General features: G+C 40.0%; 1 protein-coding gene across 3 annotated transcripts in view; it reads left to right on the forward strand.

The window, feature by feature from the left end:
- cdh13 (cadherin 13, H-cadherin (heart)) overlaps positions 1–16,682 on the forward strand; it is a 299,673-nt gene extending 282,991 nt beyond the window's left edge. For 2 of the 3 annotated variants that reach the window (XM_028033098.1, XM_028033112.1), the window contains one exon: positions 7,834–9,164. In XM_028033098.1, the coding sequence (XP_027888899.1) occupies positions 7,834–7,841 (8 nt within the window). In that variant the 3' untranslated portion in view covers positions 7,842–9,164. Of the gene's footprint in view, positions 1–7,833; positions 9,165–15,281; positions 15,403–16,220 lie in introns of those variants that run through there. The other variant, XR_003597525.1, reaches the window with a different exon arrangement.
- The last annotated feature ends 2,789 nt before the right edge of the window (positions 16,683–19,471 follow it).

Genomic DNA, 19,471 nt, shown 5'->3' on the forward strand with positions numbered 1-19,471 from the left:
TTATTTCCTATATATACTTTATTTGTTTATTTATATTTCTGTGTGTGTGTAGGTATGTAGATGCATATCTATTTATACACTTAATTAGATAATATCATTTGATCCACTTTTTTTTTTGTTCCTGCTTTGCACTGGTGGGAGCTTGAGTTCTACTGGGTCCGTGGATGCTTGGGGAGAGGTATCTAGTAGTTAGCAAAAGGGGGTATGCGCGCATCTTGTTTGGGAAGATGCTTCAGCAATCAGGGGTAAGTTCTAACGTTCTTGTTTTGTCGTACTGTTTTTCACATGTTATTTGGTCTTTAAGTGCTATCAATGGGTCATTCTTTACACAGATTGATGGATGTCACAATCTAATTGTGATAACTTACTAAAGGGTCAGGTTTTCAAGTTTTGTAGCTGGAATTGTAAGGGTTTAAATCAACCCATTAAAAGGAGTAAAGTGCTCCATCATCTACAGCATTTGGGTGCTCAAATTGTGTTTTTACAAGAAACCCACTTGAAAATTTCAGATCATTCTAGACTCCGGAAGGGCTGGGTTGGCCAAATGTATCATTCAACTTTTCAAGGTAAATCTCGAGGTGCTGCTATTTTAATTCACAAATCAGTACCATTTGTGTCTTCTAACATTATTACTGATCCTAATGGTAGATACATTATTGTTTGTGGGAGCATCTTTAATACAAAATTAGTTTTGGCTAATGTGTACGCACCGAATTGGGACGATTATAATTTTTTTAGTTCCTTTTTTACCAAAATTCCAGATTTATCTTCACATTTTCTTATCTTGGCTGGCGATTTGAACTGTTGGCTGGGCCCTTTGGATCGGTCATCAAATAATGTTAACAGACAATCACATTCTTCCAAAGTTGTTAATAATTTTCTTAAAGAATTCTCAGTTATTGATGCCTGGCGCTTTCTTAATCCTACTCGTAAAGAATATACATTTTTCTCCCCAGTTCACCATACATACACTCGTATTGATTACATTCTTTTGGACAGCCGACTGATACCGCATATCCGATCTTGTTCTCACAATGCCATTATAATTTCAGATCATGCTCCTGTGACATTGGACCTGGTGATGGGAGGTGGCTCTCCTTCTGTTGTTCCTTGGCGCTTGAACACACGTCTGTTGTCTGATGATAAGTTTGTTGCCTTTGTTACTTCAAAAATAGACTTCTTCATTGCCACAAATGATACTCCAGGTACATCACCCTCTCTCTTGTGGGAGACTTTTAAGGCTTTTATACGAGGACAGATTATATCCTACAGTAGTTTCGAAACTAAACAGAGAAAGGCAAAGTTGTCAGAACTTACAACTCGAATTCTGCAGTTGGATGAACTATACGCAGCTTCCCCCTCACCCGAGGCATACAATGTTAGGTTGTCTTTACAGGCAGAGTTTGACCGATTGGCATCGGTACAAGTGGAGGAGATGCTTTTGAAGTCGCAGCATGCCCAATATGAATATGGTGACAAGGCCAGTAAACTACTTTCTCACCAACTTCGTAACGCGTCAGCAACACATTTTATCCCACAGATCCAAACTCACAATGGCATTTCTTCGGATCCACAAATAATTAATAACCAGTTCCAAGAATTTTATTCGTCATTATACGTGTCTGAATGTCCATTTGATATTTTGTCTCTGGACTCTTTCTGTGATAACCTTGTTTTTCCTGTACTAGACCGAACTTATAGTCTTAAAATGGAAGAGCCCTTGGCTGTAGAAGAAGTTCTACGTGCTCTTAATAATATGCAAAGTTCAAAATGCCCAGGACAGGATGGATTTCCTGTCGAATTTTATAAAAAGTTCAGTCTTAAATTGGCTCCCCTCCTACTGAACATGTTTAGGCACTCATTTGAAACTGGAACTCTCCCAGCATCCTTGTTACAGGCTTCTATTTCTTTGATCCTGAAGAAGGATAAAGATCCTTTATCTTGTGGCTCCTATCGCCCAATTTCTCTTTTAAATGTAGACTATAAAATTCTCGCCAAACTTTTAGCCCTCCGTTTAGAAACTGTCTTGCCATCTTTGATCAGTCCTGACCAGACTGGATTTATTAAGGGGAGATATGCCTTCTCCAATGTTAGACGGTTATTTAATGTGCTCTATAACCCCACAGATTCTTGTGAAGCTGAATTTGTGATTAGTCTGGATGCGGAGAAGGCGTTTGACAGGGTGGAGTGGGGTTACCTTTTTTATGTACTTCAACGTTTTGGATTTGGTAATAAGTTTGTTTCATGGATAAAACTCTTATACACTTCCCCACTTGCCTCTGTCAAAACAAATTCCATTTACTCTAAATACTTTCCTCTTTTCAGAGGCACTAGACAGGGGTGCCCCATGTCCCCATTACTTTTTGCAATAGCTATAGAGCCATTGGCCATCTCACTTAGATCCAATACACATTTAAGTGGGGTCACAAGATCAGGCATTGAACAACGACTTTCCTTGTACGCCGACGACTTGCTTCTCTATATTTCTAAACCAGCCTCTTCAGTCCCTATTGTACTTTCAACTCTTGATCAATTTAGCCGCGTCTCTGGCTATAAACTAAACCTTGGTAAAAGTGAAATTTTTCCATTAAATTCGGTGGCTCGAAAATATTCACTTGCTTCTCTCCCATTTAGGGTTGCCCTTGATGGTTTTACATATTTAGGTGTTAAGGTCAAATGTAAATTTTGCGACCTTTTTAAATTTAACTTTGAGCCGTTGGTGGACAAGGTCAAACAAGACCTAGATAGATGGTCTTTGCTTCATTTATCCGTTGCTGGGAGAATTAATACGATTAAAATGAACGTGCTTCCCAAGTTTTCTTTTCTCTTTCAGTGTGTCCCTGTTTTTATCCCCGTTTCTTTTTTTAGCAAACTGGACCAAATCATCACTGGATTTATTTGGGATCATAAACCCTCTAGAATTCGTAAATCATATCTTAGGAGACCAAAAAGTGTGGGTGGAATGGCATGGCCGGACTTTATGTTTTATTATTGGGCATCCAATATTAGAATTCTTAATTATTGGTTAAAGGCAAATGATTTGGACAGTGCCCCGGCTTGGCTGGATTTGGAAGCCTCATCCTGTATACGATCGTCTTTGTCTGCTTTAGTTTATGCTCCCAAATTGCTATCAGGAGCTGAAATTCCAAACAACAAAATGGTGAGAGTGACTCTGAAAATTTGGTTTCAGTTCCGCCGCTATTTTAAATTAAACTTTTTTTCTTTACAATCTCCTATCTTCAAGAACCCTTTATTCCGGCCCTCTATGATCGATAATGCTTTCTCCGTTTGGTTCTCTCATGGTATCAAAAGCTTTAGTGACCTCTATGAGGAGGGTACATTTGTCTCCTTTGATCAGCTTTCTGCAAAATTCGACCTCCCAAAGAGCCACTTTTTTCGTTACCTACAGGTCCGAAGTTATGTTAAGGAAAAAACTTCTCTCTTTCCCTCTAAACCTCCTGTTAATGATTTGGATAATCTTCTGTCACCTTCCCCACCGAAAAAGGGTCCTATTTCATGTTTGTATGAGAGATTGTGCTGTCTTCGTGAGTCCCCAATTCTCTCAATCAAAGCGGCATGGGAAGAGGACTTGGGTTTTCTGTTTCCAGATGACTTGTGGGATAGAATTCTTTACCGTGTTCATGGTTCGTCACTGTGTGCCAGACACGGACTAATTCAGTGTAAGGTCCTGCATCGCACTCACTGGACTAAGGCCAGGCTTTCTAAAATATACCCAAACGTTAGTCCGGAATGCGATCGTTGCCATCAAACACCTGCCTCACTGATCCATATGTTTTGGTCATGCCCATCACTAAAGCAATATTGGACAAACATTTTTGCAGCCTTGTCTGAAGTAGCTCATATGTCCATCCAGCCTGATCCACTAACTGCATTGTTTGGTGTACTTTCTGAGACGGTTTCTTTGTCAAGACTTGAGGCTGATCTGGTTTCATTTCTCACTTTGTTGGCGAGGCGTAGAATATTGCTGTGCTGGAAATCAGCTTTACCTCCCTCATTTGAAATCTGGATTAAAGATGCTTTACACTTTAGTAAACTTGATAAGATTAAATTTACCCTACGAGGTTCCACAACTAAATTTTTAAAGATTTGGCAGCCGTTTTTTGATTTTGTTCAGACATTGCCGTCCCGTATGGTGCCCAACTAAATTTAGCTTTTGCCTGACCTTTTTATTTACATTATCATATTATTTATCAAATTATTTATTTTGTCATTAATACCCATTGATGTACCTTTTTCTTAAATCCTTCCCCCCCCCCCTTTTTTTTTTTTTTTTTCTTTCTTTCACTATTAAGACCTATATTTATAGCATTGTACTTTGCACACAAGACTAATGTCTTTTTTATTTCTTCTTCTAACATATCTACTTTTTGTTTTTTCTTGTTTTCTTTTCTTATTCCTCTGGATTTTATTTGGGAAGGCTTATCCATGTGTTCTGTACGACTTATGTTCGGTTCTGTTATAGAAAAAAAGTTTACATATCTTGTTCATATATTTTTGTACATTTTGTATTTTGATGTTAAAACCTAATAAAAAAAAATAAAAATAAAAAATAAAAAAAAAAAGCTCCGATTGGACTAATTGGGTTCGTTGTGAAAATGACGCCATAGAAATAAACTGAATTGTAGTTTTTACTCTCCAGCAGAATCGGCTAATAAACATGTAATAAACATGTAATAAACATTTAATAAACCTGTAAAGTCAGTTGAATTTAGACCTTATGAAACGGAGCTCAGTGTCGGTGTGAGGCTCGGTTCTGCCTCCCATCATTACAAATAAAAACTTATCTGCGTTATGCACAAACCCGACTCTGCATTTCGTTCAGCTGAAAGCAGCAAACTGGGTCTTGATGGTTCTGTAGGATGTGTGAACAGAACCATCTCCTGGTTCCTGAACTCCAGCAGCTTGTAGAACTCGTTCATCATTACGCTGCCAGCCGCTGATTAACTCTCATTAGATTCAGCTTTGGGCTGGCGTAGCGGCTCCGGTTGGTCTTCATGCCGCAGCGCCTAATCAGCCGTCAGCCCGGTTTCAGATTCCAGAGGAGCAGAAACGCTTTCTGTTTCAGACACCGTCCCGATTTCCTGCCGCTTCGCATTTCAGGCGTTAAGCCGCCATTTTTACCTGGAGAGAGCTGCAGGTGGAGGAGCTTGGAGCGGCCTGGTCTGGGTCCAGCATGGTTCCAAGCCAGTGGGAGTTTGGTTTTCACCCACTGTGGAAAACCTGATGGCTGCTTGTCAGCTGAGCGACTTTGTTGCTGTTCAGCATATTTTTCACAAATAACAGCAACTAGCAACTTTTTTCCAGCTATTGGAGATTTTTACCCAGCAGTCACACTGCAACAACTGAGCAACTTGCTTGCCCGACTCGCCACCAGGGGGCGTCTGAGTGACATGGCTTTAAACCAACCAGTAGGAAAATTCAACTGCAGTAGCCACACTTCAGCCCATAGAGGGCAGCACTGACACAGTTCTAGGCTAAATATTCTACAAATTTGCACAGAAATGTCTAAATTTGTAGGATTGTTGCTAAGCAGATTGTCTGCAGTGATGTCATCGCTGTAGTGGTCTGTGGTGATGAAGAGGAGCTGCTCTCTATTTACCGATGATCTACGCTCTTCACTCTAACCCTTAAAGCTGAGGTATAACTTTTATCATAAATACCTTTTTACATATTGGTGGAAACTGTCACCATGTGAGAAGATTGAGTTCCTCTGTTTTCTCTCAGTGCTAACTAGAAACAACCAATCAGAACCAGGAGGCGGGGCTTAGCGCTGTCAATCACAAGCTTGTCTGTCGGGTTGATTCAGTCAGCAGCAGGTTGATTCTGCTGCTTTAATGAAGAGAATCGTTCGTTGCCCGTCTCAGATAAAGTGATAAACTCTTCCTCTTCCTCTTTCTCCGTTCCTGTGAATCCTGTTGAAGCTGCTCTGAATCGATTCTCGTCTTCATGTCAGGAGCTTCAGTTTCCATCCAGAGGAAGCGTTGCCTCTTGTCTCTCCAGCTCTTCCTGTGAGGTGCAGCGTTCCCGCCGGGAAAAGCCAATACTTTGAGTTTCCTCAGAGCTGGAAAGGGAACCAGAAGGAAAAACGTCTGTAAAATAAAAACGGTCGGCTCCTCGGTTCTGAGCCGTTCTGCTTCGACCACCTCACGGTTTTTCATCCGTTTGGTTTCAGTGTCTGCTGGACGAGGCTGAAATATTCTAGTTTCATAAATGCTGTGGGAGGAAATGAAACTCTGTTGGGTTTCTCAGTAGAACATGGATGAGATAAAGAAAAGTTTCCTGATTAAATGTTAGATCTTAACATCAGACGCTGTTTGACAGTGAAACCAGAACGGATTTGATCCGCCAGCGTTTTAACTTCCACTTTTAAAAAAACTGATTTAAAATGTAATACCTGGAGATAAATTTATTTAAAATGTAATTTATTACCTGGAGACGACTGGAAACATTAAACACAAGGAACATTTTATCAGCAAATATTCAACTTTACCTTTAAATTGACTCATTAGCATATTTATCTGATGGCAGAGAAGAAATTTACATGAAGAACCTGGAAATCCTTTCAGTTTCATCCTCACACACATAGAAACACACACACATAGAAACACATAGAAACACACACACACACTTATGCATCACGAGTAAAAAACTTTAAATTATATAAACACTGAACAAATAACCTTTTCCAACAGGTTTAATACTCTAAACTCTGAAATCGTCCCGTTTTAATCATCAGTTTGCAGAAACTGGCCTGTGAACCTGCAGCTGAAGATCGTTACTAAAAGGCGAGCGTGGCGCCGCCCTTCACCTCAAACCCGGATCATAAAAGAGACAGAAGAGCAAACAGATTAGAAGAAGAGTTCAGTGATGTCATCGCTGCGTCTCCAGCCAATCAATAGAATCTCATTTCCTGCTGTGAATTTAGCTGCAGCGTCGCATTTTCACCAACCTGCTGCAGGCAGAGACACAAACTGCTGCTTCCTGTTTGGTTTCTGTGAAATGGGGGTTATGTGGATTACCTCTGAGCACTCAGTGTTTTACCTGAGTTTGGAGAAGCTGCTGCTTGGAGGTGAGCTAACTTACGGCGTTTCAAAACTAGTTACCATGGGAACATAGCGAGCGTTAATGCCACATGATTTTAATGTTTCCCAGTTATCTGCCTGAAGATAATCAGAGATTTTCCTGCTGTGTGTTCAGAATGATCGGATCCAGTCGGGTCATCAGGACCGCTCCCATCTAAAATCTGGGATTTTCAACATGTTGGATCATCTTGGCCACATATTTCAGTCGGCCATGTTTGTTTACTCTGAACTCACGATTTTCGGTCTGACGTCTGAATGTTGCTGAGTGGAATCGGATTGTGATGCTGCCGGCTCAACGCTGCTCCACCGTGTGTGTGTATGGGGTGGTTCTGCGTGTGTGTGTGTGTGTGTGTGTGTATGGGGTGGTTCTCAGGTCTTGTAAATTTTAAATCTCACCATGTGACACAAGAATTAAATCAGAACTTCCAGACCCAGAAGTGAAGTTTCACTGAAGTTGTTTGCAGCATTGATTATTGATTTCTTTCTCACCTGTTCAGTCTGACAGGTGAATTTCTGATTCTCCAAACTGAGATCCATCTGACTGCAGGTTAGATACTGACAGCTCTGAACTACTCAACAGAACCTCATCAGTACCGGGGAAAATCATGAACGGATCCAGGTGAACTGGGCTCTTCTTTGTGATATTCACTCTTGTTCTTCTTGTTTCCCCCTCCCGTCTCCCCCTGCCCCTCCTCTGACCCTTGACCCCTGACCCTTGACCCCGCTCCAGGCCTGTAAGTCCTGCTGAAACCTCTCATTGTCCTTTTCGCACCACTGAGAAGCAACGCCGAATCTCCCCACGCGCCCGGGATTAGGAGAAGAAGAAGAAATCTTCTCACCTCGACAAAATCCAACAAGCAAATCTAGAACTTTCTCCCTGGGACAGAACCGCCGCCTGTCAGCCATGTTTGTTTTTAAATCACTTCCTGTTTTCCTGCTGGCCCTCTTCTTTCTTCCGCTCCATCTTCACCTCTCTGATCTTGCGTTCCTATTCTTTCTTTTCTCTCTCTCCATCCATCATTGATTATTGATTTCTGTCCCAGCCCCCCCCCACCCCTCCATTGCAGAGCTAGGAATGTAGCGGTGTTAGCGGTGTTAGCATCGCGCCACATCCTGAAGGAACATTAATACTGATATTGAGCGAAAAAAGCAGATCAACTCCTGATGAAGCAGAAACCTGCTCTCCCCGTCGTCATGGCTACCTCTTTTACTGTAACCCCATGAAGACTGCCTGGCTGTGTTAGCGTCTCCCACCCGTCCGTCCGTTGACCTGCGTGTCCGTCCGCCCGCCGCCGGCCCAGTGAACTCTGCAGCCCGTCTGGTCGGCGGGGAGCGGCGGTTTTTATCTTCTCGTCGGAGCGTGTTTGATGGTTTGGTCTCGTCTCAGAGGACTGAAACCTTTTTCTTTGTCTGCCGTCTGTTGGTGGTTGTGGCTTTTTTAGGACGAGGTTGTAGCCATAAGCCTTCAAAATAAGAGACTCTGGAGTCGTTTCCTCATTTTGCTTCTGTTCTTATCACATTAGTTATCATGGAGTGGAAAACAGTAAATCTTTACAGTAATGGTGTAAACCTGAAAAAAAGTACTATTAAATAAATATTTTATTTTTTACCATTGTATAAATATACAGTATTGATTAACTTATGTAGTTTGATTGCAAGTCTTTCACAGTAAGTCTGTTTTAAAAGAGGAAATCATCTTTTCTGTGAATTTAGAGGCTATTGTTGTGTTCACTATTTTACTGTAACATCTTTGGTTTCTGATTGTTTTCCTTTTTAAATTGTGATTAATTTTGCACAATCAAGAGTGAAGTTTGTTTGACTGCAGCTGTTTGGGTTCGGTTCGTCCTCCCGCCTCTCCTCTCTGTCCAGCTCTCATTTCCAGTCAGAAGAAGAAAAACAAAGACTTGGTGGATCGTTTTGCTTTTTATCTTCGTGCTCATCGGAGAAATGTAGCGTATGCGTTCGTCTGGAAGACCAACTTAAACAAAAAAGGACATTTTGAATGAGTTCTGTTTGTCTTTTGCACTAATTTAATAAAGCCGTTACTGAAAGTTCCCATGATGCTTTAGGTCTTTGCTCTCCTGTATTTTGTACATATCTTTGTTTTCTGGTTTCTCTGAAGCAGCCGACGCGGCGACCGAGCGCTCCAGCTGCAGGTTTGTACATTTTTGATTATTGAAAAAGATTTAATTTAATAAACCACACAGCTGATGAGTTATAAAAAGCAAACTGCAGAATTAATCCTGCAAGAATTTTTTTTTTTGAAAAATTCAAATTAGATTCCACAAAAGATTTAAGAATTTATTTCTGTAATTCATAAACGAAATATTGAACTTTTGAAGAGAATCAAAGGGAAATGCTGCAGTTAAATTCATAGGAGCAAAATGACGTCATGCAGGAGGAAACGATTTGAACTTTTCCACTGAGTCGTGTTGCCTTGAAGAATCAGGAGATAAAACTGAAAGTTTCAGAAATTTACATACAAATAAAATCATTTTCCACTTTTTGAATATGAGAGAAGTGAAGCTGAGCAGGAAGAGCCCCAGGAGCAAAAAGAAAGTTTTTATTGAATATTAACAATGGATGTGTTGCATATTGTTCTGTTTTTGGAGCCATGAATAAAGTTCAGGTTCTGGTCATGGATGTTGTCATGTTAGTTTGGACCAGAACCTCTGAAGTGGTTCTGATACGTTGTGGTACTGAGGCAGTTCTGGACAGGAAGAAGTTGTTTGCCCTTTCTGCTGGCAGGGTGTTCCTAATAAAGTGGCCGGTTTTGACCTCCTGAGTGAGCAGCGGTCCGCCCCCTGCAGGAATCATCCAGGAGGAGAAAGCTCTGAGTGGCGCTCCAGAGGTCACGCACTTTGACCTTTCCCCCCTTCCGCTGGAACAAAACGCCGCTCCCTGAATTGCTCCTGATCGTGGCGCTCAGAGCGGTTGGCTGAACGCTGCAGACGGTTTTAACAGACATGATGGCCTCAGCAGGGCACAGGGGCATCATGGGAGTTTCAGTTTTCAACGTATTTAATGTCATCTAAATGTTTTACAGGGAGTTTTTATCTGTGTGTGTGTGTGTGTGTGTGTGTGTGTGTGTGTGTGTGTGTGTGTGTGTGTGTGTGTTCTGATTGGAATATCATATAAAATATGAACGTAATCTTTGACTTGATTTAACTTGTCCATCTCTGGGTTTATCAGGTTTGCAGAAACTCAAGCAATAATCCAAGAAATATTCCAGACAAACAGCAGAAGGACAAACAGGAATTTAATGATTTCACATTTTACTAAAAATAAAATAGTAAAACAAGAAAATGGACGTTTAGTGTCTGGTTGGCTTTAGATGTTCTTTTATTTCTGTTTTGCTAATTAAACCTGAACTCTTTCTAACTCTTTCATCGATGAAAACCATAAAGTCTGGAGGAACCTGAAATCCCACTCAGACTCAGTTATTCTGTCCTAAATGATGGTTTTGCTGCCATTAACACCTGATCCAGTTCAGCTCATTATCACTTTCCCTCTCATTCAGAAAAGGTAACGTTGCTCTAAACTGAGACTGAAGCTGAACAGAGATTTTTACTCTGAGTCAAAATGTTGGAGCAGATCCAGGAAGTTTCTCTTCTCCATCTCTCAGCAGGCGGATGTTAGCGTTAGCATCGCCGCTAACCAGGGTTACAATCATTTAGAGAGTTTTTGTCTGATTCAGTTTCTTTTTAGAACGGATCTGCTAGTTTTTATTAGTTAAATGTTGTTTGGTTTTTATTAGTTAAATATTGTTTAGTTTTTATTAGTTTTTATTAATTGTAATTGTAGTTTTAGCTTTTTCATACTTTGGATCATTTTTAGATGCAGAATTTGAAAAGTTCAGAGTTTTGTATTGTGATACATTAACTGTAATAAATACTGAGCAGAAAAAAACATTTTTGAAAACTGTTCAGTTCTGGTTGAACCACCAGCTGATTGTGGCGTTCAGAGCGTCTGCTTGTGTTGAGAAAAAACTATTTGACATCAGTTCACAAAGCTAATAAATAGATGAATAAACACGAAAACGAAGAATTTCTCCAACTTCAGTAAGTTTTATTTTCGTGAACACATGATTTAGTTCCAGGTGGTTTTCCTCCATTAGTTACTGTTATTATTTATTTCAGATCTAAATGAATGAATGTGTGTAAAGCTGCTGTTAGTTCATGTTCAGATTAGATCCATGTGAACATCAGGAAACGGAGCGACGGATCACTGACCTTTGACCTCAGGATCAATGCTGTTTCATCTGCAGATCTTTTATCTGGAGGTTTAGTTTATTTAATAACTGCAGGTTGAGCATCTGTAGCTTCATCTGACTTATTATGTTCACTAGAAATCACTTCACTTTGCACCAAAACTGAGAGGAAGGAGACCAGCAGGCGATTCTGTCCCCTTCATCCCCAACATGAAGGTTAATATTTCACTCAGTATTCTGAGATATCTGCATATTTCAGGCCAGCAGTAATAAGATTTATTTCTGCTTCATGTACCTGCAGTGAATCTGGGAGCAAATTATTCTCATCTGATCAAATGTTTACTTCATATCTGCATTTCTGATCCTTTCCTCTATATTTATTCCTCCATTTCCCTGCCGCTCCATCCTGTCCGGGGTCACCGGGGTCACCGTGAAGAACGGCGGCAGGCCGACCCGACATGGACGGTTCCCAGCTGCTGGTTTCAGTTAGAAACCTTCTGATCAGCTGGAGTGTGACTGAATTAACTTCAAGTTTTTTCATTAATATTTGATTTTGCTTTTTCTGGCTGGAAGAAACTTTAACTGTGAGTTTATTTCTGACTCTGAGGATCTAAAGATTAGGGTGATGGAAACTTGCCCCTCCAGCCTGAAAGATCACCAAAGAAAAATCTGAAATATCAGAAAAAACAAACAAAAAGGTTCAGGAGAAAAATCATAAATGCCCATAAAAAAGTGTATTCTTAAAATAAATCACCCAATGTGTTTGATTTTCTGTTTTAAGAAAATAAAACATGAGATTAAGACTTAGAGTCAGAGGTTCATCCAGTTTATTGATACAAAAGACCAAAAGATAGTTTTGCTGATTTACATCTAATATTTTCATCTCTTTATTCTTTGTTGCCTCAGAGATTTATGATTATTCTGCTTTGCATAAATGCTAAATGGAAAAGATTCATCAGCATGAAAATAGTTTCCACTGCAGCCGGTTGGAAGAAGTTAAGATAAGAAGAATAAAAACCGTTTTTGTTGCTCAGCATTATTCTAATCTAATTATAAAATGAAGTAGAAAGCAGCTTTCTGAACCATGTGGACTTTAATACTTTGTTTACTTTGATTATGCCGTTCTGTGATGGAAGATTTCATTTGGCTGTTTTTGTTTTTGTGCTGTTGGCTTCTGAATATTTTCTGCTCCAACATCGATAAAAGAACAATGTCACCATAAAAACACGGCAGATTTTTCAACTTTGCTGCTTTAAATTCCTTTTAGAGGATCAATTCCTGCGTTTTCAAAAAAACCTCAGATGCTTTGAAATACAACAGATTTCTGAAATCTGCATATCAGTTCATGTACTTTAACCCGCTGATGGTTTTTTAATGTTGCCTCCAGTCAATAAACTCATGAAACACTTGAACAAAATCTCCTGCAGACAGACAGAACTTATGAACTTTGTGTTTTACAGATTTTTACCACAAAATATGAGAAATGTCAAGCTGAATATGGAGGGTTGTTCTGTTGTTTATCCAAAACTCAAACGTCCCACAATGCTCCTCACCTTTACAGCGTCATCATTCAAGCATTTGGTTAAACCGTCTCAACCAAAGCCAGCAGCAGAGATGGACTCTGAGCTCCCTGGAGGAAAACCTGCCATGGACCTGAGCCATGCTAACTGTGCTAACTGCTAATGTATGATAATGAGTCAGTTATTACATCATCTCTATATGAATCAATTACAGTGAAGGAATTAGAGTCTCTGGTTTTAGCTCCCTGGCGCCGCCCTGAAGGAAAGTCTAAACTGTTTGTGTCCAGGATGTGTGGGGTCTGCAGAGATGTTAGTTGCAGATCCTCTGCTGCTAATGTGAGTTACTACTCAGAGCAGGAAGAAGGTTCTACCATTGTTCTTGAATCTTTCTGCATTATTGTTCACAAATAAAAAAACCATCTGAGATGAGAACCAGCAGAATCCTGATTGGTCCAGCTCAACAGTAAACACTGAAACCGTTGATGATCTGATGCTGACATCATTTCAGCTTCAGAAAATGGCAAATATAATAATATATTATATTATAATTATATCACTGCCTGTAAAGCTTCATTTGGCTTCATCCAAAGGTTTTGTGTTATTTATTATGTTCAATAAAACTTTAATGGCTCAAAACGTTATTAATATAAACCATGTATTGGGTTCATCTAGTCTCAATAAAATCTGTTCAAGTGGAATTGATTTTTGTAATTACCTTTAAATAAAGTGCTTGGTCCTCTCTGGGCCGGTTTCTGGATGAACGACCCGGACCGGGTCAGGTTCTGATCCGGTTCTCTCGGTGATTGGGTCGCCGCTCCCAAGTACCAGCATAACGAACCTTCAGCTGTTTGGAGCCAGCCGGGATGATTCCTCCTCTGCTTCCTGTTCAGTTTTTAATAAAATACTGATATTTCCCTCAGCAGCCAGTCATGACATCATTTATTGTCTACATGTTTTACTGAATCTAGTTTTAGTTTGTTTATATTGTACTAATCCACATGAACAGATCCAGTTCATATCTGGTCATGAACGATCTAATCTGGTCCAGATTTAATCCGGATTACTCAGCTGCTGTCGGATGGATTCTCCAACTTTGACTTTAATGTTCATAGAAAAATAATGATCATTATTTTTAACTTTATCATAGCTTCACATTTTAATGACATTTCATTCAAATCTAATAACTTTTTGCTCTGATGATCAGTTATTAATAACACTTAGAAAGAGCTCAGTTATTTGATATAAAATATAGACACATGTTTATTGTGATTTATATTTCATTTATGGCAGCCGATGTTCAGAAACATGAGGTCAGATATTTGTAAATCATGCCGGTTTCAGCAGCAGGTCTGTTCGTAAAATACTCAATAATCTGTCATATTAAAACATATTTTAAAAAACAACCTAAATAAAACCAAGATCATTTAAATCAGATCAGGTAAAAAATTCTGTTGAAACAGGAGGAGCAGGAAAAATAACCAAACGCAACCAGACAATAATAAAAAAAATGTAAAAGTTAAAAAAAGTTCTGATCCGAAATGTTTCATTTTTTTAGTTTTCACTAAAATACAGATTAAAATGACTAATCCACACCAACAGATCCACAGATGATGAGTTGAACATTCAACACATCATCAGTATTTTCAGAATAAAAGTCAGTTTAATGAGTGGTGAATATTATTAATTCAGGTTCATCTGTTTTATTTCGCCAAAGCTATCTGAGCTCTTGACGTCACCAACGAGTAAAACTAAGATAATAAATGTTATTGATAGCAGTTTTCTTTAAGCTCCATCTGAACCTGAATCAGAAACGTTTTTGTTCCCAAGTTTCTTTTAAAACAGCTTCGTCTTCTCTTCCAGTTTGATGCAGAATCATCAGAATCTGGGAATTATCTCATTTTTCTGTCTTGGTTTTCGGCGCTGCGCTGCAGAAATGTCTGCTAACGGCTCCTCCAGCAGAACCAAAGACAACATGACAATAACTCTGCATAAAGCCATAAGCGGCTTAGCAAACCGCGTTCCTGACACAAAACCTCAGGACTGGTCGTCACAATCCGTCCTTCGTCTTCAGGCTTCCAGCTGAAGGTTCGGCTCTGAAGCCGAAGATTGGACAGGAAAATGTCTGCAGAGTTTATAATCTCTCTGGCTGCTTAAGTAAAGCTGGAGTCATTCTTATTCAACTTCATCACCTCTAATAACGGCGTACGCGTCTCCATGGCAACACACAACCGCAGGCATTAAGATATGGACAATTTTAAAAAGAGCAGCAGAGGTACTAAAATCAACCAAGTTGATAAATAGTAAATAATAAGTTGATAATTAAGGCATTAAAATTTGCTTCAGTCCAATTCATAACATTTAAATTACTTAGAAATGTAATTTACATCAGTTAAAGAGTGTACTTTTAACAAACAGCATAAATTAAACTGAATATTTTCTTTCTTCCAGACTAATTATTCCTCTGGTTGAACTGAATTTGTTGGAGCTGAAATGATTAGCGGATCATCCAGTGACACGAACCAGTAAGAAATCAAAGCAACTGGTGGGAAATGATCTGACAGCAAAACCAGTAAGTTCAGAAACGTTAACCAAGTTTTTCTTCATAACCGGCTGGAAACGAAATTCAGAAACAGCAAACAATTCAAATACTGGCTCAAAAACACACACAGAAACACAGATTATATGCTCTAACTGACTTCCATACCTCACAGAGACAAGAGCAGAACAGGAGAAAGTTTCATCATCATCATCATCAGGCAGGTTATATGATGAACTCAGGCTCTTATATCAGTAGCTGTGTTTCCATTGACTGTAAATTTGCTCAAACTGGAATTCAAACTAAATTCTCTTAATGAAAACAAAAACTCTGAAAAGACTAAAGTTTTATTTTTACCGTGCTTCACTGATAGGGGGCAGTGCTGAGCTCCACAGACACGATGGGTGACAGAGAAGGAGAGGAGCATGGAGTCAGGTCATACAAGACTCAAAATCTAATAAAAGATAAGAAATCACACAACAACACGTTTAAAGAAAATCAGATGTGACCTCATAATAAATATTTGTATTTTTCTTGCTGTCATTTTGTTGAATATTATGGAATTAATTAAAATATAATTAAAAGCTTTTAAATCAACTAAATGGAGAACCGGCTCAGTTTCTGCAACAACACGGAATAAAAAGTTTCTAAGCCCAAAACTGAAGGAGAAGCTCAAACCTGGAAAATGATTTATGGCTGAAAACCTCCTGGGAAAATTTTTATTTTTAGCCTGATGCTGTTTTCGGCTCAGCGGTGGGGAGGGCCGAGCGTCTTCACGGCCGGTTTTATGACATTAAAGCCTCTCTGAGTTCAGGATGTGATGTTTTCTGATGTGTGGTTTTGTGCTGCAGACGTCCTGTCGCTGGCCAGACGCTGAGCCTCTGGTCGCAGCGTTCATACTCTGCTGAGGAGAAACATCTTTAGCGTTCCCAATCCCCCATGATGCATCAGGGCTGTGACGCTCAGGCTGGAGCAGCAATATGTGAGATATGGATGAACATCTCTGCCCCAGGAGACTCTCAGGAGAGACATCCATCTCTCTGTCTGAAGGGCCACAGACACATGCAGGACTTCCTGCTGCTATATTAGCACTTTTATTAGAATCAGGTTTGGGACGGCAGAAACCCTCCGCAGTCATCCGTCTGGATGATCCGTCCTCTGCTCCTCCTCGGTGATGGATGACGCGGCCCAGCAGGGAGCCTCGCGGTCCCTGTCCAGCCCATCGATTGGTGCCGCTGCCTGACTCAAACCTCCTGAAGGAGCAGAGAACAGAACCGCTCCGAACCCGGGCCGCGTTCCTTCATCATCATCCTCCACCTCCCGCTCTGTCCTCTACGGTGGCCGACAGGTGCAAATGCGCAGCAAAAGAGAAAACATGCAAACAAACAAAAAACACGCGCATAAATTAAATGCAGCAAGCAAAAAGCGAATAAAATGCAGCAAACAAAAAGAGAGACGCAAACAAAAAAGAAGACACCCCCGAATGAAATGCAGCAAACAAAAAGTGTTGAAAACGGAAGTGCTCCAGACCACTAGGGGGAGTCAAAGAAAATAGTATTCATTTCTATGGGACCAGATGCAAGATTCAGAGAAAGAAATTTGAAAGAAAGTAAAGGTACGTATAACTATATTTCTTTTCAGAAATATAGTTATACGTACTATATAACTATATTTAGTACGTATAAATACTATACGTACTTATATTATAAAAAGATACGCCGTCTTTTATAATATTATAGAATAACAGAATAATTTATGGGTAGCGTGATAGACTTTGTGTCAGTCATACCGTTCTGGGCTCGGTCTCGATTTTCTTTGACTCCCCCTAGTGGTCTGGAGCACTTCCGTTTTCAACACTTTTTGTTTGCTGCATTTCATTCGGGGGTGTTTTCTTTTTTGTTTGCTGTATTTTGTTCGCTTTTTGCTTGCCGCATTTAATTTGTGCGCGTGTTTTTTTTTTGTTTGCATGTTTTCTCTTTTGCTGCGCATTTGCACCTGTCGGCCACCGTAGTCCTCACTTCCTCTCTGCTGAACATTCATTAAAACATCTAAACGGTTTGATCCGAGTCTCATGTCTGACTGGTGAGGAGTTAGTGGAAGCAGAGGAGCTCAGTTTGTAGCTTCACATTTAATGACCTCACAGGATGTTTTCTGATTTAAAGGTGACCTGTCAGGTGAGCACCGACCTGTCGGCTAAAAAACAGATTCTGCACAAACTCATTCATAGATAATCTAATTTCCGTTTGTCCAGTTCTGCCTATTTTCAGAATGAGCTGTTTTAGGGCTCTGTCTCTTTAAATCCAAATACTCTGCTGCTGGCCACGCCCCCAACTCCGTGTTTACACTCACACATGAAAATGAGCAATTATACATGTTTTCATGTTTGGAACTAATCAACTATTATAGAAAATCAACTTTTTTAGCTTTACGTCCAGTTATTCCCTCATCATGAGCGACGGCCCACTCAGCTCCTTCAGACTAGCGGCAGCGAGTCTCCTTCTCTTCTTCAGAGAGAAGCTCCAGCGTCACTTTGCAAGTCAGATTTTATAACAACTGAAGGTTACAATAGTTACATAATTGTTGTAAAATTGTTGTAATCCCGCCCCTCTAGTGAGATATGAAGAGTGCAGGAAGCTGCAGTCAGATGAAACTCCATGAAGTTCAAACCAGAAACGACCCCAGCGCCTCAACCAGCATCCCGTACGTCAGCGCTGGAGAAGCAGCAGTTAGACACGAGTTGTGCTGCAGAGATCGGACGGCTTCGTACCGACGGAGGAACTAAAGAGGTGCTGAAATTATCAGCTGCTATATTCCTGTGATAAAAGGTCAGAGCGCTGCCAAATGAACAGGTTATGATGCTAGAGGTCAGAGGTCACGGCTCCATTCTTCTGTTTAATGTTTCCACTGATTGTTATGCAGATGCATCAATATTAAACCTCTTTAAAACGTTTTAAAGTTAATAAATCTTCATGTTTGATCCAGATCTGTCTGCAGGATAAAATCTGTAAATTTAATAACATCTGGAAGAATAACTGTTAAAAACAAAACTGAGTTTAACAGTTTTAAGGAAGAAATAATAATAAGAGCTAATAATTGGTAGAATCAAGAATAATATAAATTAATCACTGAGATTTTAGTTCTTATTGAAAATGTATTTTTCTGACAGTTTCCAACAATAATTTAACAAATTAATTTAATTTACTAACAAAATATTTAGTTCATAAGTAAGTGTTTGATGTGAGTTAAAAATGTAGATCACAAAATAAAAACACAGTTTGCTAATTAAATATTCCAAGCTAAGTATTTAACTAAATACTCTGTACTGTAACATTGCAGCAGGTCACAGTCCTTCCTGTTTTAAAGGAAACCTAAAGGCCTTGTTGCCATGGCGACGTCCAGGACAAAGTATGTGAGGGGACATCAGTCCGTCCATCGTCCTGCTAGAGGACACATTTCAGGTTTTTAATCCTGGATTCTGCAGATTATTTTCTTTCTCTACCTGCAATAAAACGGCAGCCTGGCGACGATTATTGTAATTATAGAAAGACACCTGCTGCACCGGTAAGTACAGACATTATGGTGTGTGTGTGTGTGTGTGTGTGTGTGTGTGTGTGTGGGTGTGTGTGTCCTGCAGCTTCTTACTGTGTTTTCTCCTAAACAGACATGTTTTAAAGTCCGGTCTCGTCCGCAGCTCTTCCTCTCATGACCAACGCTGCTGCAGGACAACAAGCTTTAGACGATAATTAGACAAGAACTCTGAGGAACAACGAGCTGCTTGGCTGTAAAGGAGGTCAAACTCTCCTCCTCCACCTTCACATCCGCCCAGCTGGTGATGCTGCAACCTGAACAGAGATAAAACTAATCAAATTAGAGCTGAACTAAAGTTTCTGCTGTTCTTTGTTTCACATTGTTGAACATAAACTGAGCAAATTACAAACTAAATTGTTTAACATCTAGGCTAGCACGTTAGCTTTGGTTACATTTACCCAGAATGCCCTGCGCTGTAGTCCACTTCCTGCTTTTGGAGCGGCCTCACATTCAAACCGAACCAGAGTTCACTTCAACTGAACCCAGTCTGAGGTTGGGAGGAGCAGAGGTCAGA

The sequence above is a fragment of the Xiphophorus couchianus genome, chromosome 2, assembly GCF_001444195.1.
Source record: "Xiphophorus couchianus chromosome 2, X_couchianus-1.0, whole genome shotgun sequence".
In the NCBI taxonomy this organism is placed as follows: Eukaryota; Metazoa; Chordata; class Actinopteri; order Cyprinodontiformes; family Poeciliidae; genus Xiphophorus; species Xiphophorus couchianus.